This window comes from Ammospiza nelsoni, chromosome 6 (assembly GCF_027579445.1).
Source record: "Ammospiza nelsoni isolate bAmmNel1 chromosome 6, bAmmNel1.pri, whole genome shotgun sequence".
NCBI classification, from domain to species: domain Eukaryota; kingdom Metazoa; phylum Chordata; class Aves; order Passeriformes; family Passerellidae; genus Ammospiza; species Ammospiza nelsoni.
Window position 1 is genome coordinate 60,402,673 of NC_080638.1, and position 19,411 is coordinate 60,422,083.

At 46.8% G+C, this 19,411-nt stretch overlaps 2 protein-coding genes across 2 annotated transcripts in view; one reads left to right on the forward strand and one right to left on the reverse strand.

The window, feature by feature from the left end:
- Positions 1-8,504, reverse strand: part of KIAA0586 (KIAA0586 ortholog) — a 70,153-nt gene extending 61,649 nt beyond the window's left edge. Inside the window, exons 1-10 of the mRNA XM_059474060.1 lie at positions 8,001-8,504; positions 6,932-7,008; positions 6,287-6,356; positions 5,125-5,191; positions 4,683-4,860; positions 4,058-4,291; positions 3,289-3,457; positions 2,314-2,493; positions 1,417-1,537; positions 361-493 (exon numbers count right to left, since the gene is read on the reverse strand). Of these exons, the coding sequence (XP_059330043.1) occupies positions 361-493; positions 1,417-1,537; positions 2,314-2,493; positions 3,289-3,457; positions 4,058-4,291; positions 4,683-4,860; positions 5,125-5,191; positions 6,287-6,356; positions 6,932-7,008; positions 8,001-8,268 (1,497 nt within the window). The 5' untranslated portion in view covers positions 8,269-8,504. The remainder of the gene's footprint in view (positions 1-360; positions 494-1,416; positions 1,538-2,313; positions 2,494-3,288; positions 3,458-4,057; positions 4,292-4,682; positions 4,861-5,124; positions 5,192-6,286; positions 6,357-6,931; positions 7,009-8,000) is intronic.
- Positions 8,505-9,003: 499 nt separating this feature from the next.
- TIMM9 (translocase of inner mitochondrial membrane 9) lies at positions 9,004-17,774 on the forward strand. The gene is made up of 4 exons (XM_059475374.1): positions 9,004-9,062; positions 12,932-12,995; positions 13,312-13,407; positions 15,600-17,774. The coding sequence occupies exons 2-4, from the start codon at positions 12,957-12,959 to the stop codon at positions 15,732-15,734; spliced, it is 270 nt and encodes an 89-aa protein (XP_059331357.1). The 5' UTR covers positions 9,004-9,062; positions 12,932-12,956; the 3' UTR covers positions 15,735-17,774.
- The last annotated feature ends 1,637 nt before the right edge of the window (positions 17,775-19,411 follow it).

The following is a 19,411-nucleotide window of genomic DNA, read 5'->3' on the forward strand; positions in this document are numbered from 1 at the left end:
TAAATGGAACATTGTTCTTTTATATCAGCTCTGCAGAGAACAGGCACTGAAAACGTCCAAAACCTTTAAATAAACAAATTTCTTTTTTTCTCTTTCTGTCCTTCCCTGTCTCTCTCACCTATTTTATGTCTGGCACAATGGCAGTCAGAGTCCATTGCACACCCACAGCATTATTCAGGCTCAAAGCTCTGCCCCACACAGAGATTCCAATATTTCAATTAATTGTAAACAGATGTGGCTCTTTTTACAGGTGTAGAAGCAAGAGCAACATTTTCACTGATATCAGACCTCCATGGTTTTCTCCACATTTTTTACTCCCCTTTATCAAACCCCTGCTCACTGTGATTAGATTGACTTTACCTGCAGAATATTGTGCATTTCTCTTCTCAACTTGCCAAGATCTTGAAGTAGATCATCTGCTTTTTGCACTGTTTTCTCAATTGAATTGTACCTTTCCAAAGTGGGAAATAAGATTGCAGGCAAAGCTTTGTATCTGAGGGGAGAAACACTCCTGGTTACACTTCTCATCACTCCTGAGGAGGCCCAAGAAAAGATTCAACTACGAAACCAAGCAGGAATTTACAGTGCAAGTACAAAACTTTCAGATAAACTGGAACTTGATTTGCATCTGAAGTTACACAGAGGGTATTGGGTTTTCTGTTTACCCCTTAACACCTTCAGCACAATCCTTTTATTTTCAATAGTGAAATTACATCTAATAGAGCAACACTTAAATTTTGGATATCTTTCCATTTGAAGCAATTAACATTTTTGTGCACACTGTTCTTAATTAGACAGCACATATGAGAAGCTTCTCACTGTATTAATGAAATTATAACTTTACATTATTGCCTGAGGAAAATATGCTTCAGACTGCGTGGCTAAGAACATTTTTCCACCCATTTTAAATCTTAAGGATTGTTAGGTGGATGCTGCTCCTGCAGAACCCTCCAAGAGCAGCCTGCTGACCTCTGAGGAAGGTGTTGTGAGCTGTCCTTAGCAACAGCCCTCATCTGCCTGCAGTTCAACAGCAACACAGAATTCTGGAATATTACAGCTGGAAGGGACCCACGAGGATCAGAGTCCAACTCCCCAGCAATGCCACCCTGTCCTGGGGGCATTGCCCAAACTCTGAACTCTGCCAAGCCTGGGGCTGTGCCCATTCCCTGGGCAGTGCCAGCTCCCTCTGGGGGAAGAACCTTTCCTGAAATCCAACCCAAACCCACCCTGGCACAGCTCCAGCCATTCCCTCAGGCCCTGCCAAAAGTGATGCAAAACCAGAAATATTCCAGCACAGCTGTGCCAGCCTGCAGGAGCACACAGGGACTGTTACACCATCAGTGTGTGCAATGCACCTCTCTCAATTGCACTGAAACAGAAACTCCCCCTCAGCTTTGGATTGTTGTGTTTATCCACCTGTCTTTCTCAGCGTTCTTGTAGCTTTCATTGCTGTTCGATCCTGTCTTCTTGGAAAATTCAGTTTGCTTTAGTGGTGTTTCTTGAGAATTCAAAACATGTTCCAGAGCTTTCCCTTCACCTACAATGAAGTGAAATGAAGCAGAAAAAAAAGAAAGTTAAGTTAGTTCAATATATTTAATACTTTCTTTTCCTTTCCAGGTATTTCACTATACTCACCAAGGAGAGTAAAATATTTTTAGATTTAAATATATAGATCTATTTCAGATAAGGCAAGTCACTTAAAACCACTCACACTAATCTGTCTTTCTGAGATTGCTTTAAATTAGCAAAGCTAGATGGAGCTGAGATGGCAATGAGCTGAGTTACTGAGAACAAATCTGTGACATTATGGACAGCATGATTCTTCTTTTGTCTTGTTTCATTTATTCCTGGACCCACTGAACAACAGGAACACCTGACAGCTTTGTAACAGAGACAGAACCTGATCAAAAGCAGCAAAAGAAAATTACTTTCCATTTGCTTTACATCTGCTGCTTTCAATACAATAACCCAGAGACCTTGTGTACCCATGAAAAAAAAATAAAAATTCAATTTAACCAAAAATAATGAAAAAGTTATTGAGCAGCTCTCAAGTTTTACATTATTCTGTCTAATCTTCCTGAAACTTGACTTTGAAACAACATTTCAGTGAGCAGTCCTGCTTAAATAGGACTGATTAAATCAGCATTGTCTTTAAGTCTTTAGTTACTTATGAGTGACTTATACACAAAACTAACCCTTCCCAAATGTAGATTGCAAATATTCTCAATATATGCATTTAAGTGACAGCAGCTCAACAGAAAAGGCCAGAAAAGGTGAGGAATACACAAAGTAACCACCAGTGGAGGACAATACCTTCTCTTGGAGGTTTGGGAATATTTTCTTTTTCTACTACAGGGTTTTCTTTCTCTGAGATTTTCCCATTTTTGGGTACAGGTTCTGGAGCATATCTTCGAGGAACTGGTGTCTTTAGAGGAGATTTTTGTGTATGAGCCCCTTGACTTGGAAAATTGCTTGAATATGCTTCAGGGAACACTAAAAATAAATAAAGTTATTTAAATAGGTTGACAATTTCCTTTACAAGAAATCATATCATAGAATCACAGAGTGCTTTGGGTTGGAAGGAACTTTAAAGATCATCCAGTTCCAACCCCCTGCCATGGCAGGGACACCTTGCACTGTCCCAGGTTGCTCCAAGACCTGTCTAACCTGGCCTGGAACATTTCCAGGGATCCAGGGGCAACCACAGCTGCTCTTGGCACCCTGTGCCAGGGCCTCACTACCCTCACAAGAATTTCTTCCTGGCATCTAATCTAAACCTACATTCCTTCAGTTTGGAGCCATTCCCCCTTGTCCTATCACTACTTGCACTAGCAGTCCCTAAGAAAAAAAATATATAGGAAAAAGAAATATCTAGGAAAAAACCCCATGCAAGGTCTATAAATTCTGTACAAAAATGCAAAGAATTACTGCATTAGTTAAGTAAAGGAAGAAAATTTCATACTTCTGACTGCTATCATAAGGGGATTAAAAAAAAACCCCAAACCCCACTGTAGTTTGTCACAGGCTTCCACACAGATTATGTCTCAATAAGATTATTTTAAGTCCATGCCTGTCCTGGTGCAGACTTCAGTAAATCAAAAGTCTCACTTTAATTTAAACTGGAAGATGCTGGAACATCTTCAGAATGTCACAAAAATTACAAAGAGCAATAAAACAAATTACACAGAAGAAATATTTATTACTCATTACTGATGTGATGCACAATCCAATATTAATGGACACCAAATTAATGCAAAACTAAGAGTGAAAATAAGAATTTGTCTCCACCTTGGGCAGGTGCAGCATTGGCAGGGAACAAACCCCTGTGAGCTGAAGGTGCTTCATTAGTGAGTGGTCTCTGCTCTGGCTTCTCCCAGTGCCCTGCCAGGGGCCCAGGGGCAGGCACAGGACCCTGCTGCAGGCCACGGGTGTTCACTGCAGAGCTGATGAGGTGGGACTGGGGGACAAAAGCACAGAGTGTTTCTGGTCAGTGAATCACAGAATTGTTAAGGTTAAAAAGAGCATTTAGATTACCAAGTCTCCCAGCACCACCATGTTCCCCACCAAACCAAGCCTTCCAGGGCTTGGAAATCCATGATTTCTGAACACTTCCAGGGATGGTGACTCCACCACTGCCCTGTGCATGTTCCAATGTCTGACAACCTTTCAGTGAAGAATTTCCCTGACACCCAACCCAAACTTACCCAGGTGCAGCTTGAGGCCATTTCCCCTTGTCCTGCCCCTGCTCCCCTGGGAGCAGAGCCCGACCTGCACCAGCCCCACCCTCCTGGCAGGGACTTCTGCAGAGCCACAAGGTCCCTCCTGAGCCTCCTTTTCTCCAGGCTGAGCCCCCCCAGCTCCCTCAGCCTCTCCTGGGCCTCCAGACCCTTCCCCAGCTCCACTGCCCTTCTCTGCACATGTTCCACCCCTCAGTGTCTTCCTCACTGCTAACTGCTTTCACTTCCTTTGATTCACTTCCACTGAACTTTCTTTCTTTCTAATACTAAAAAAACAATGCAAATTATTACAATACTCAGACACAGAAGAAATTATTAACCTGAATATTCATTTGTTGCTCCTGTAGCTTTTCCAGGTGCTGAATCCTTTGCACCATGAAAGAATTAATTTCTTTTTCAAGCTCACTGACTCTCTGCTGGTAGTGGGGCTCCTCATGTTGAGCCTTTGTATTTTTTTGCTGTTCAGATGCTCGTTGCAGCTGCCTGTCTGTCTCCTGCAGTTTCTGAAGCAGTTCTGAAACTGTGTTCATTTTTTCTTCCAAATCATTTTGAATCTGCAAGAAATAATTTAAAAAAAAGGGAAGGGAGGGGGAACCTCATTATTTTAGATGTGTGAGCATCAAAAGAACAAAACATCCTTCACAGAATCCTCGATTTGCATCCCAAAAGAAACAAAATTCTATTTAGCTTTAAACTTTTGGTGGTTTAGCAATATTGTGAATTTCTAAATAAAATAGATAAATTAAATAAATGGTCTCTGTCTTCTGCCCATTTAGTTGAAACCAAATTAGTTCCCTCTGGTATATTGGTCAGCAAGTGTGAGGTGACAAACACACAAAGCAGTGAGCAGACACATTCAGGCTCTCTGGAGCTACAATGAACAATTACAGGCTTTTTGGAACATTTACTATTTTAAGAGGACAAAGAACTGCTGCTCCCACTGACCTTGAGGAGTGGAGCTGTGCTGGCAATGGCAGCAGCAGTGGCTGCTGCAATGGTTGTTGCAGACTCCACTTCCCTGGCTGCTGACCTGGTGTCACTGCCAGCACCTTCCCTTTTCTCTGTGGGGGCACTTCCCAAGAGCTGCACCTTCACCTCCTTATGAACAGGAATAACCTGAGTTCTAGAAAAATAAAAATGTGCCTGTAAACAGCATTTTCTTCATATCTCCTCCAAGCAAGTATTTCCCACACACAGCACTGATATCACTGTATAAGCATTTCTCCTGAGAGTTTTGGCACAAGATACTCCAAGGAGTAAAACACTGAAAACACTTTCATACACAGAAAACTGACAGAGAACTGTAAGTTCATTTTGGCAAAAAGCTGAAGTGGTGTAGTTGTAAAGAAGCAGAACAGCTCAGACTCCAACAACAATTCACACTCACTTTTGCATTAATACTGCTCTCAGAGCCTCCTTCTGGCCAGTAGCATACTGGGAAATAAAAACATCATCTGTGGGGAAGGACAAACATCCTTTGTTGAGATAATTGACACAAAATGTCTATTTCACAGGAAGAGACAAAATATTATTTCAATACATTTAATTTTGCTGTGAAGAATCTGTTGCCTGCAGGAACCACATCATCTATTGCAACAACAAATTGTTTCCTTTCAGTAAGCAGAAAAGTTAAATAATGGTAAGAGTAAGAGCAGGCTTCATTTAACACAATTTTCATAGCATTGATTGCTGCTATCAATAAAGTCCAATAATGGTGAGTAAATTCTCAATGGTAACTACAGCTCAGACAACCCAGTCAATAAAATGCTGCAAATTCTGACTTGAAAAAAGAAAACCCCAGAAAGAGTATTTCCCTACCAGCATCCCAAATTACAACAGATTTACTTAATAGGTGGAAATCACACTAAAAGCATTGCAGGCTCTCCTTCACCCACTGTTTGCTGGGCAGAGGAAGCAAATGTTGGTAAGTCAGGCAGCTGCAGCCTGTGAGTGTAAAAGTTCTGATTTTTGGTCTTAACTAGGGTATTGATTTGTATTTTTTCTCCTTTACACAGCTCAAGATATCCAAGAAACCTCCATAAGAGTGTTTTCTTTAAAAAGCCTTCACTTCCCTAAATCTGATTGAAATTGGCAGATTCAGCAATTAAAGGAAAAGACACTGACATTGTGATTTCTAGGATTCTTAAGGATTACAAATACACTTTTTTGGTACAGGTTGCTTGAAGAAAAAACACACCTTTGTAGTACAATAATTCACAAGAGGAAAGTTGATCAAAACAAGCCCCTTCCCCAAACTGTCTATTCAGAAACATGAATATTTGGTTAACAAAAGGAATCTCAACTCTGGCACACTGGCAGAAGTCCCACTCAGTTAATTTAAAAAATGCAATGCCAGCAAGAATCAGATAAAATTTGCAAAATTAAAGAATGTTTGTTACAATCATCATCTTTTTATCAAAGCAATCTTTGAATATTTTCATTCAGAAGTTTCTATAATGAAAAAAAAAAAAAAAAACAAAACTAAAAGCTCCCTATTCCTTTAATTAATCAATCTCCTTACAAAAAAAAAGGTGATTGGTGTGTTTTACCTTCAGGTCCTCTGCTATTTTCCAGAAGCACCAAAGGACCATTTTCTGCTGGAGCTTCTTTAGGAGGATCCTTCAGAACAAGAGCAGAAAAAGCAGAGATCAAAACCTCTGTAGCCAAAATTTTAGAGGCAGAGGGAATTGCTGAGCACACAAAGGGAACCATTTGCACACAGCAGCACAAAGGTCTTGGCACAAAAGATGACAAGACTTCTGCTACAGAAGGGTCTGGACATTGCTGGCAAGAACTCCCATGGCATTTTAGGGACTAAAACTCCACAAACACAAATAAAATCAAAACCATGTATTCTACATGCTAAATAAGTTTATTTTCCTCATTTATGGCTAAAGTGGCAGTAGTGAAACTGTACCTGCTGAAGTTTAGAGAAGTTGCTAAACTTGGATAGTTCAGGATTGCTCACACACAGAGAATGAAGCACACAGAGAATTCAGTGTTAAATAAAGCCCATCCAAAAGCACCAGCAATAACATCACAGCAGCAGCAGCTCAAAGAGAAAAAGCAGCTGCACAGCTGTGGTGCAGAGGCTGAACCAAAATCTTGCGCTGCTTTTAGAGGAGCTACAGTTTTTGAAGAAAGCAGTGTTCTCTTAGCTTAGGATTGCAAGAGGGAGCAGCAGCTTTTCTTACCTTTTGGGATAAAAACATGGGCACAGAATTTTCAACTGGAAGCAGGTGTTCTGGATATGCTTTGGTGCTTAGGACTCCTAAAATAAAAGCAGTTTTACTGTGGTCAGAATCACTTGTGGTGCATTTTCTGTACAGCTCCACATTTCCCTTATCTCTGAATGCCTAAACATCACAACCCTCATAACACAAATGAGCACAGAGATTGAGCTGAAGCTTAAAAACATCAAATGAATTCTGTGAGTCTGAATGAGAAATTCGATTAACAGCATGGGGAAACCTCTGAAAAACAAAACATTATTAAACAACTGATGCCCTATGAAGGCTGACCTAGAACAGAGGCTGGATAGAGTTAAAGAATAAAGTAGGGATTTATTAAGAGGCCTCAAATAGATCCACCTTGGGCAGCACAAGAGCCCAGCCAGGGCTACACCCCAGGTGAACCCAAAATGGCCACAAAAATGGACCACAGGTCATGGGGTCTCTCACTTTTATAGTTCTGGTACATTAGCATAGTGGAGTTAATTGTCCAATTCCAGCTTTAGGTTTTAAAGTCCCATCCTTTTTGTTTTTCTCTCTTTAGTCGACATTGTGCTCTTGGGGCTGAGATTTGGATCATTTGTCCTTGGTCCCCAGCTGGAGCAGGAATTGTTTTGTCTCCCTGCTCTGCGCAGAGAGTTCACCATCCCCTAATATGAAGCCCAGACCCACACACTAAAGCAGAATAGAATCTGAAAACTAGAAAAGCTAAACCCTGAGACATCACATCCTTTAACTAGGGATGCTTAACAGTGATTAACCATCCCTGCCCCCATGGAGAGGGACAACTTCCACTGCCCCAGGGTGCTCCAAGCCCCATCCAAGCTGGCCTGGAACACTTGCAGGGATCCAGGGGCACCCACAGCTCCTGTGGGCTCCTGTGCCAGGGCCCCCGTGCCCTCAAGTGCAGAACAGCTCGGGAAAACAAACCCCGCTGCCAGCTGAGAATGCAGAGATCCCTCAATTACAGAACTTCTCCGTGGCTGAAATCGCTTCTCAGCGTTCGTGCTGCACCCGCCGCTCCCGGACGCACCTGAGGCGGCTCCGGGGGAGTCGCGGGTGGCGCCGGTGCCGCTCGGGGCCCGGGGCACGCGGGGAGCTGCGTCCGCAGCCGGCTCCGCGGGGCAGGGCGAGCCCCCGGCCCGGAGCTTCTGCACGGCCACCGGCCCCGGCCCCTTCCGTGCACGGCCGCCGGGCGGGGGCTGCTCCCTGCGGGCCGCCGTGGAGCGCACCAGCACCTCGGCCGCCGTCAGGCTGCCCAGCGAGTCCCGGCTGCCGCCCGAGCCGCTCTCCGCCTCCATGGGGCCGGGAACGGGAACGGAGCCGGGACAGTGCTAAGGGCCCCGGGGCTCCGCTTCCCTCCCGCGGCCGCCGACCCTGAGAGAGCACCGCTCGCTCCCGCTGTGCCGGCCCTAACCCCGGCTCCGATCTCGCTGTCCCGGTCCCGATCCCGCTATCCCGGCCCCGTTCTCACTGTCCTAGTCTCGTTGCCGCTCCCGTTCCCTGGTCTCGTCCCGGTCCCGTTCCTGGTATCCCGGCTCCGATCCCGCTGTCCCAGCACCGATCCCGCTACCCCGGCCCCGATCTCGCTATCCGGGCTCCGTTCCCGCTGTCCCGGCCCTGATCTCCTATCCCAGCCCCGTTCCCCCTATCCCAGCCCTGATCTCGCTGTCCCGGTCCCGGTCCCGTTCCCCCTATCCCAGCCCTGATCTCGCTGTCCCGGCCCCGTTCCCGCTATCTCGGCCCCGATCCCGCTGTCCTAGCCCCGTTCCCGCTGTCCTAGCCCTGTTCCCGCTGTCCCGGCCCCGTTCCCACTGTCCCGTTCCCGCTGTCCCGGCCCGGCCGGCGGCACCGGAAGCGCGCGGTGCCATGGCCACGGCGTCCCCTTACCCGGCGTCCGGCGGGAAACGCGCGGGGTCCTCCCCTCAACGGCGTCCGGCGGGAAACGCGCGGGCCCGGGAGGGTAAATCGAGCGGCGGCTCCGCGCGCGGCCGATTCGCCCGGTTCTGTGGCGAATCTGCGGCGCCCGGCCCGGGACGGGCCCTTCCTCGAGCGCGCGCGCGCGTGGCGAATCTGCGGGGCCGGCGCGGGGGCGGTGAGTGCGCGCGGGCCCGGAGCGCGTGAGGGAACGGGCGCGGGAATGGGCGCGCGCTCCTGAGGGACCGGGAGTGTCCCTGAGGCACCGGGAGGAACCAGGAGTGGTCCCGTGCCCGGGAGAACCTGGGAGACACCGGGAGCCTCCCCATGAGGGCCCGGGAGAGCCCTTGAACCTCTCCGTGAGGACCCGGGAGACACCGGGAGCCTCTCCGTGAGGGCCCGGTAGAGCCCTTGAACCTCTCCGTGAGGACCCAGGAGAGCCCGGGAGACACCGGGACCTTCCCCGTGAAGGGCCCGGGAGACACCGGGGGGCCTCCCCGTGAAGGGCCCGGGAGACACCGGGGGGCTTCCCCGTGAAGGGCCTAGGAGACACCGGTTGTCTCCCCGTGGCCCATGAGGGTCCGAGGGCGCTACCGAGGGCTCTCAATGGGGAAATCCCCGCTCTGTGCCCGGTGTTGGGCCGGGGCTTGGCTGAGCGGGTGATTCCCGAGGGAGAGGAACTCAATGTGCCCTTGGAAGGGAGAGCTGGAGGATGGAGTAGAAGGAAAAGAGCAAAAATAAATAAGGCTCGAGCTGTTAGCCTCAGGTTTTGGTTTTATCAAGCGTCAGCCAGGTGTGATCTCACTTAAATAGGAGAGTGCTGGGGGGAAATGTGTATTTTCCCTCAGACCTATGCCCATGCACGTGTTTGGTGTGCTCAGAGAGGCTCCCCTGGTGCCTGAGGTCAGGCTGACGCTGGTCACTCACCTTTGGTGTTGCATTTCCACCTCTGATCCCTTCTCCTTCAGAGCAGGGTCCAGGCCAAATGCAGGAGGCAGTGAGTGATAACAAGCTGAGCACCAGCTACACCTGGTTATCCAACTCCTGACTGGCCCCTCTCATCTCACCCTGTCCTCAATTCATTAAATGCCCCTGGCCTCTTAAAATTAATTTGTTTGGGCTTCTTTTAAATCTGATGGCAGTTCAGTTGTAGCCCAGTAATCCCCCATAATAAAAGAACTTTCTCTACAAGTTGTGGAGAGTTTACCTTGACACAACTCTTTGACTCGAGATTTTTATTCTTTGACGCGTTTCTTTGACTTGATGCTTTTACCCTTCCTTTTCAGAAACACTTGCATGGTGTTCTGTGTGCAGCTGGAAGCAAAGGTCTAAAGAGACATTTCAGCTTTCTTTTTATGGAGTAGGTGATAGTTAGAGCTGATTTAGATGGTTAGTGGGATTTACAAGTGTGAGGGATTTGTAGTGTCTCTCCATCACTCTTCTTCCCAGAAAAATGTAGAAAGATCTTCCAAAAAGATGAGGAAAACTCCCAAACACAGGGCTTGTTTATTTTGATCAGAAGGACTTGTGAAACTTCTGTATTTGGAAGAGCCCCAGGGCTTTTCAAGAAGGGAGATTTCCCAGTTTTTGCTCCTTTCTGGTGACCCAGCACACCCAGGCTGTGTCCCTTGCAGCAGAGGTTTATTCTGCTTCCTGCAGTGTGAATGTCCTTGCTGAGAGGGGCGGTGCTGAATTTTTAAATCGTGTTTAGCCCACGGGATTAAACCTGAGCCTGCAGGAGCCTGGTGGCTGGGCTGGGCTGGCTGAGGTGCTGAGCACTCTTTCATCACCCTTTAAAAGCTTTTTGCAGAGTTGGAGGGAAAGGGGAGAAGCAGCAGGAAATCTTGAGAGAATACATTTAGCATACTGTGGAACAAAGCAGGTTTGCACATTCCTGGCAATGTTCAGTAGCTCTTTTTAGATGTAAGGCTGATTTATGGCTGAAGGTGCAGCAGAGCTGTGTAATTCCCCTGTGGAATGTGTGAAATGCCTGTACAGGGACAAGAGCTTCAGGCACTTCAGATCAGGCTGTGCTGATGTCAATCAGAGCCTTTCCCAGGTGCCAGAGCTCTGTGAAACTCCAGTCTCAATCTGCCATTTCCAATCTTGCCAGATCACAGGAGGACAGGGATCAGGTTTGCCATAAACACAGATCATGAGGCAACCTGAGTGTGGGAAAATGGCACTGACAGGTGAAACTTTGAGCTTCCTGCCTTGGGCAGGGGACAGAAGTGCTCCCTGCAGTTTCTGTTGAATTATCCACATACCTGCCCTGGAGAATTGTCACTGATCTTGTTTGCTCACAGGCTGAGAGAGGAGAGAGGAGTTGCCATCACTTCCCACTGGGTACTCCAGTGATGGGCAGGTCCATTCTCCTGAAACAAAATAGGGGTTTAGGGGAGAGGAGAGAGGCTGGAGAGGGATTTTGGATAAGGACAAGGGGGTGACAGGACAAGGGGTGGTGGCTTTGCACTGCCACAGGGCAGGGTTAGATACTGAAGTCCTTGACTGAGCATGGTGAGGCCCTGGCACAGGGTGCCCAGAGATGCTGTGGGACCCCATTCTTGGAAGTATTCCAGGACTGGAGGGGGCTTGGAGCAGGCTGGCATGGTGGAAGGTGTCCCTGCCATGGCAGCAGGGTGGAAGGAGAAGATCTTGAGGGTCCTTTCCATCCCAAACCAGTCTGTGATTCAGTGACCACCTGAACAGAACCTGGCTCCTTGTTACCACCATATCCTGCAGGTTCTCCTTTGAATAACCTGTGTGAGCTGCCTGCCCATGAGGAGTTCTTGCATTTTACACCCCAGAATCATCTGTGCCCCTGGCCTGCAGTCTGAGCTGGCTCCCTGTGCAGGGATCCAGTGTGGTGTCAGTGGGAGATGTCACCATCCCTGAGCTGCTGGCAGGGGCTGTAGGGACACTTTGCTCTGTAGGGACACTCCACTCTTGTGAGAGCCCCCTGATGCTATTTCAGTTGCTTCATTTTCTTTCTCTTGTAGAAATAATTGTTGCTGTTTCTCTGTTTATGTTCAGGCAGTTGTGTACCCTTTCCCTTCCCCCTGCTGGGAGACTGCAATAGCTAAAGCTCTCTAAAACATCAATGTCTTGCCCAAAAATTGACAAAGCATAATAGAAGATTAATTGTAAATAGCCCTTGCTGAAGGACTAAAAGAAGTTTTTCTTTACCCAAGTGATTGCACTTCAGTGCTCGTTTTTCTTCCACAAGTTGAATTAAACTAAGGAGCTTGTTCTTGCTGACACTTGATATTAGTTTGCATTATCATTGTGATAACAGGTGTTAGATAACATGGAAATGAAGGGCAAAGGAGACAAGGCTTCAGTCTTCTAGGAAACCTACAGGGTTTCAAGCCTTAGCTTGCTCAGTGTGTTGGATTAGGAATGTGAGTCTTCCTTGAGGATGCTTGTTTAAATTCTTAGATCCATGGCTGTTAACCTCATCCCTTTTTCTTTGTCTGTTTCATTCCATTTTCATTGTTCTCTGTTTTTCTGCATTTCATTCACTGCAATAACCACAACATTTGCTGTAGTTCAGGTGTTTGGTGCAGCTACAGAAACCAGGCCTGCACCTTCTGCTGCATCTCTTCAGTGACTGCCAGTTTATATTTGCTTTTTTTCCTTTTACAGATCACATCTAAAGTCACTGCAACTCCAAGGCTGGAAAGTGTTATGATTTTGCTTCTTCCCCAGCTCCTGCCCTAGCTTATTCAGTAAATTTGACACCACTTATAATAATAATTAAGATATTCTGTAAGTCACTTTAGCTGTGTGAAATACCCTAAAAGCCTTTAAAGGACAGCAGTTAGCAGGTGACTCTGCTAAGGTTTCATACCTGGAATTATCATGGATTTTTTTTTTACTGAATATATTCCCAACAGGTAACTTCCCTTTGAGTGAATGGCTTGGGAGTTTGCTTGCAAAGTTGCATTTAAACACACTTCAAGGATGCACAAAATTCCATTCTGATGTAAAATGTTGCAGTTCATATTTGTTTTTTATTTAAATCTTGACTTTTGTCCTCACCTTTAGGTGACTGAGCCACAGGAGGTGGAACATGGCTGGACAAATATCAGAGGCTGATCAGATCAAGCAGGTGAGATGCTGCATTTGGGAGGGGGGGCTTTGAAAGTCTTGTGCTGCTCTGTCACAGGGAGTGGAAGGTGTAGTGCATAGGGAAGGACAGAAACTGAGTTATCTGAGTTAACCAAAATTTCAGCAGGTGACCATTGACAAACAGCATGTTTTGGTATGAGCAGCTTTTGGTACTGAAATCCTCTGCCTGAGAGTAAATTTTTCTAGGGACTTGCCCTTCAGATTTTCTTATACCATGCAGCTGTATGTAAGAAAAAGAAACACTGATTTTTAAGGTTTTTTTTTTTTAATATTCATTGTCCAATTTTTATTTACAGTTCAAGGAGTTTCTTGGCACATACAATAAACTTACAGAAAATTGCTTTGTGGATTGCATAAAGGATTTCACTAGCAGAGATGTGAAACCAGAAGAGGTAGGTGATGGCTTCTAATGATCCTTTGGTAGAATGGCTGTGCAGCATTCCAATTTCAGAAACAACTCAGAGAGTTTTGATCTTTAAACAAGGTACAAAGCCAGGCAGTGGAGTGTGAGTGTCCCATCCCAGACCAGCTGGGACAGGGCTTGGAGCAGCCAGGGACAGTGCAATGTGTCCCTGCCCATGGCAGGGGGTGGAGCTGATGCTCTTTAGGCTTCCTTCACCAAAACCACTCTAGAAGTGGTTGTGACACACAGAATCTGCCCAGTCCCCACTGACTGTTGGCTGCTCTCTGCAATTCCATGTGTTTCATTCCCTGAGCTGTCAGTGGAGGTTCCTGTGCTTTAACTTCTCATGGAGGTGACACCATGGACAGGAAGCTGCCCACCTACAGCCTGCATCTCACCCTTTGAGGAATCCTGCTGAAATATTTGTTTACCTGCCCACGTTCCTGCCTTGTAGTGAGTCATGGGAACACAGCTCTGCTGTTCAATCCACTTCCCTGCACTGCAGGGAGCTCCCTCACGCTGCCATCTGCAGAGAGATTAAGCTCTCCATAAGATTACTTGCATGGTTTTGCTTCTCCTTGCCTGTTGAGAGGCTGTTTCAGAGCCTAATCATTTTGTTGGTTAAAAATCTAATAACCTTTGCTTGATTCTGCTGGCAGGAAAAAAAAAAAAAACAACTAAAATTTTAAACTAACCATTGCTTTGAGCCTTTTCTGCTTCTCTGGAGTTCAGCAGGTAAAACTCATGTGTCCTTCCACCTTTGTTTCTGCTGCCCTGAACAGAGCTCTCTTAGCTTCCCAAGACAGATTCCTTCTTTCCCTAATCTTCTCTTTCTGCTTTAGTGGAATTCTATTACAGGTCATAATTATTTTGGGTTAAAGATTACCTAGTTCAAAAATATTCTTAAGAGTCTTGGAGCAGCCTGGACTAGTGGGAGGTGTCCCTGCCGTGGCAGGGGGTTGGAATGAGATGATATTTAAGGTCCATCCCAACCCAAACCATTTTCTGATTGTGAGCTGCCTATTTTTGCTTCTGTGGATTGCAGAGGGTTCATGTCTGGTGGCACAGGAACCATCTGTTAACAGAGGAACTAGGAAAAACCTTTCTTATGGGAAATTCTGCCAGATTGTCCATTATGGGATTTCCTGCAGAGCACCTGTCTGGAAACAGGACACTTGTCTAGATGGACACTGCTGTGGAAATTCCCATGTTTCTCTTGAGAGTTGTAGCTCCTTATTAAATAATTGAGATCAATACCTCCACAGATCTCCTTTGAAATCCTACATCTGAAAAAAACCCAACTTCTGAGCTCTTTCCTCCCCCAGGTGCCAGTGCAAGTCTGGACTCACACACACAGGCCTGGGGCAGCTCCAGTTGTTGTTTCCTGGGGAGACTCCACTCCTGCTCAGCAGGTTTGGCTGGAGCCGCTGCCAGGCTGAGGGGCTGGGTGCTGTGTGGAGCTTGCTGGGGTTGTGTCCACTTCATTTCATCCCTTCTGCTTTTCACATCCCTCTGCACTGAGCAGAACCAAAGCAATGTCTGCTGTGTTCCCAGGCAAAGGGGTCACCTTTCCTTTCCACCCAAATCTGCTACCTTTGAGCCATGGCACAGAATATCCAGTTAGTAGGACTGTAGCCCAGAAATAATCTCACAACTCTTTCTCTACACTTTAAATTTGAAAAATACTGTGGATGGAATAGGCTCTGGTATTTATTTCCCAGTCCAGCTGATGAGGTACTCTGGTGGCAAGGCAGGTACCAGAACGCTGCTAGAGCAACGGGAAGGGTAAAAAAGGGTTAAACTGAGTTAACAAAGAGCAGATCATATTTGGCTGTCAAAGCCAGTATGTGTTTGTAAACAGAATTAAAACAAAATTTACTAATTTAATAGATTTATTATTAATTTCAAAATATGTAGTTCAATTCCACAAGAGGAGCCCAGGGACAAAAGGATGGTATCTCTGGGTGCAGGGTGTTTTCCATGGAGACTTTAACACGAGAATGAATATTTGTGAATGTTTCAGGCATACCAGAAAAACTCAACTTTACATTTTCTACTGCCCTCACCTTGACAGTGTGAGAAGTACTCACCCAACTGTTTATCCCTGTCTGTGCTGGTATTTTGGGTCCTGTTTGGGGATGTGTTTGGCTGTCTGAAGCCCTGTGTTCCCTCTTGCTGCAGATAACTTGCTCAGAAAACTGCCTGCAGAAGTATCTGAAGATGACACAGAGGATCTCCATGAGATTCCAGGAGTACCACATCCAGCAGAACGAGGCTCTGGCAGCCAAGGCAGGACTGCTCAGCCAACCTCGCTAGAGCAGAGCTCTGTGCTCAGACCTAAGCTGTGCCAAGAACACACTGGGGGATTCCTGCTGTCAGGATGTGTGTCCAGCAGCTCAGAGCAGAGCTGTGGGTGCTGCTCAGGCAGTGGGAGCAGAAGGGTTAAACAGGAGCTCAGTCCTGGTGGCCTGGCAGTGAAGTTTGTTTCCACAAGGGAATGATGCACATACAACTTTTCCCAGGGCCTGGTATCTGAATTTCAGGGGTGGTGGGAGGGCTCACCTGCCTTTTGCTGAGACTGGTTGAGATGAATCAATGTAACTTGGGGAATACTTTTTTATTTAATTCAAATAAAATCAGCTGGAGCCATATACACCTGTGTGTTCTTTCCAAAGAGCCATTTTTTGGGACATCTGAAAGCAGCCTTTTGTTTGCTGGGGGCTCTTTGCTCAGCTGCTCCAGAGTTCTGCTCATTCACTGCTGCTGTAGGAGCTGACAGAGGCCAGAGGGAGCTCAGGCAGGGGTGCCCCAGATTATCTTTGGTCACTGACAGGGGACAGGGGGACATGAGCAGCACTTGTGCCTGGGGCAGCTCCTGTGCACCCCTTGGGGTCCTCCCAGCCCGGCCTCCTGGCCTGACACCCTCCAGGCACTGAGCTTGCTGCAGTTTGCACACAATTCACAGAATCACTGGGTTGGAAGAGACCTTAAAGATCATCAAATCCAACCCATGCCCCAACACCTCAACTAAACCCTGGCACCCAGTGCCACATCCAGGCTTTGTTAAACACCTCCTTTCTCCTGTGAATGCCAGCAGGAAATCCAGGCTCTGCACAGCACAGGGTCTGTCCTGCTGCTGCAGGAGCCCACAGAGAGGTTTGGAAGGCAGCTGGATTGGGTTACAAACACAGCAGTGCTTTGGAAGGATCCTGACAGCTGCAATCCTGCAGTCAGGGCAATAGTGCAGTGGAATGACAGCAGGCACCTTGTGCTTCAGGTCTCATAAAATCCAGGGACAACGGGGACTGAACATCAGGAGCAGCAATTTTGAGACTCCAGGTGATGAGGAGTGAACCAGAGCTATTCCATGTCAGCTGCCAGGTTCTGTTTTTGATAGAGAGGCAACAGCAAGGAACAGAAAGAGCAGGAGGAGTTTTTTGTTGTTACCTTCTCTACCTTTCTATTTCCAGCAGAGCTTGAGTAACTCAGCTGTGGATTCCTGGCCCCTGAGGGCAGCCCACTGCCCTGCCACCTGCACCAACCACTGCTCTGTGTGCTGCAGCTCTGCCTGGAGCCCTGCTCCTGGGCTTGCCAAGGTGCAAGGAGCCAGTGGGGGCCTCCAGCCCCACATCTCTGTGTTCGTACCACAGCCCCTTCCTTCCTCCTGTGCCTCGTTACCCTGGAGATGGATGAGAGCTCACTGAAACAGTGAAGGCTGAAAACCAGCCCAAATAAGGCAGCAAGTCTGCAGTGTCCTGTTTTTTCAAAGGAATATCAAGCTAAAAATGTCCACGTTGTTTGCTACAATCAGGCCACAAATGCTGCAACTAAATTGAATCAATACATGCACAGTAAAGACTTGAAGGCTTTCCTTGAAGCAGCTCTCTTTCTGTTAAACATTTGAAAATAATCCATGATTGAGATTTTCCACTGGATCTTCATGTGCGAAGAGGTGCTCAGAAAACTGCCTGAAGAGTTTAACTGAGAAAAGTGGAGGATTTTCATGTCTTCTGAACAAAGCACCTTGGGGCTGAAGTGAAGGGAGTTAAAAAAAGAATGGCTTTCTCTCATTTCTGTATTGGGAGCTAAGAAGATATTTAAATATTAGGACAGATTTCTTTTAAAAAAGGTAAAGCAAGTTTTAGAGGGACTTAGTTAATAAATTACCCACTTTCAGGTTTGGATAACCAGTTTTGTCAAAGCTCTGTTTCTCTACAAAAATCTTGTGGTCTTTCACATCCAGGTGACAGGTTGCATACAGACAATACAAATACATTTGAGCTTGGAAATAAAATGCATCCATGTAACTAAAGCATCCAGGTGATACAAATAAATAATGTAAAATTGGAAAAAAAATGGTTTTACTCTGGATCCTTACAAAGACAACAGCATTTTCTTAAATCCATTAAGGGGTGTGAGGAGGAGGTGAATCACCTTGCTGAGGCACAGGAGGTGCAGGAAGGGATCCCACTCTGATGGGAGAAGGAGCAAAGGGTGAAGAATGGGAAGCTGCTGAGGGAGGAGTACTGAGAAAGCTGGAAAGGAAAAAGTGAGCCAAAGTGGAGGTGGGAGGGGAGGGCAGCCTGCCAAAAGCAGCTCAAGGAAACTGAGCTGGTAAACAGACACTCATTAGGGGAAGATGCTCACTGCAGCAGCAGTGAGGGACACAGATCCTTCCTGCTGCACACACACACACACACACAGCTCCTCCTGAGCCCACAGAAACCAGAACCTGTTCAGCAGCAAGGGTCAAATGAGAGCCTTGCTCCAGAGTGGCCTGGACAGCACAGTGCTGGCACAGCCAGCAGATCAATCAGCTGGAAGATTATAATGGAGGCTCTTTGAATTCTCTCCAGGATAAAAGCAAAGCCCCAATTTATGTAATCCCCTGCTGAGAGCTTCAACTGCTGAGCTCTGTTGGAAGGCAAGAAAAGGAGTGACTGCAGAGCTGTCAGGAGTGTGGGTGAGCACTGAGTGTGGCTGTGGCTGCAGAGCAGGGAGGCAAATCCTGTGTGCTCTGGCATTCCTCACTCTGGGAACTGGAGCTTAGCAACAGCTCTTGCTTCAGCATCTTCTCTCAGCTAGCTGGGAAGTCAGCACATGGCATTTGAGGAATCCAGTTCAAACCTTAGGAAGCCCATTAAGCTCAGCTCCAAAATTCCTTGAATGAGTCTGGCCCAAACTCTAAAAGCTGTAAAAGCAATTAAAGCCTCTGACACCTAAACCTGCATCATGTCTGCAACCTTGCATTTCCAGAGGACAGAATTAAAAGAACTCCAAAAGTTACAATTCTGCCTCACACTGCAGGGTTTTAAAAATGATGTTTTACCTTAACTTCACACTCCTTTGTGTTTTGGTGTCAGGGAGCAGCAGGTTCTTCACAATAAACGTCAGGTGAAATGCATATGTTGCAGTTTTACAGCAACAACTGGAATTGAATCAGGGGAAGTACATTAGTGACTATTTTGCAGATTAAACTGTTGTTGGATTTCTGACTATATTGTGCCACAAGGCACTTGAAGGATGGATCCTGGGGCACCAGGAGAGGGGCAGGGTCACCCTTGGAGCACACAGAGACTGCTGGGGCACAGGCAGATACTCCTGGGGGGGATGGAAGTAGATGATCTGTCAGAGTCCTTTCCAATCCAAACTGGTTTTTATTCTCCAGAGACATAAGGAAATGTCTTATGGAAGGTCTGGAAGAAGACACAACACATTTCACTGCAGGGGATGCAGGGAGCAGTGGCATCCCTGGGCACTGGGACAGCCCAACAGGAAAGGTTTTATAAAAACCAGCTCTGGGCTGAATGTAACATGAGCTGATCATTCAGAGGCACAGAGAGGCGTTACCCTGCACGGGGATGCTGCCCAGGGCCTCTGAGCCACAGAGAAATCACATTCCCATCAATTGTTCAGGGCTCTCCAAAGAAAAAGCAGGAAACAAGAACAGCAGCAGCCAAACCTCAGCCACAGAGATCAGCTCCCCCCTGCAC

Excerpts from the sequence above, each read along its gene's own strand:
- TIMM9 (XM_059475374.1), top strand. The coding sequence starts at position 12,957 with ATGGCTGGACAAATATCAGAGGCTGATCAGATCAAGCAG. Across the intron at positions 12,996-13,311 it reads AGGCTGATCAGATCAAGCAG|TTCAAGGAGTTTCTTGGCAC; the intron begins GTGAGATGCTGC and ends TTTTATTTACAG. Across the intron at positions 13,408-15,599 it reads GAGATGTGAAACCAGAAGAG|ATAACTTGCTCAGAAAACTG; the intron begins GTAGGTGATGGC and ends CTCTTGCTGCAG.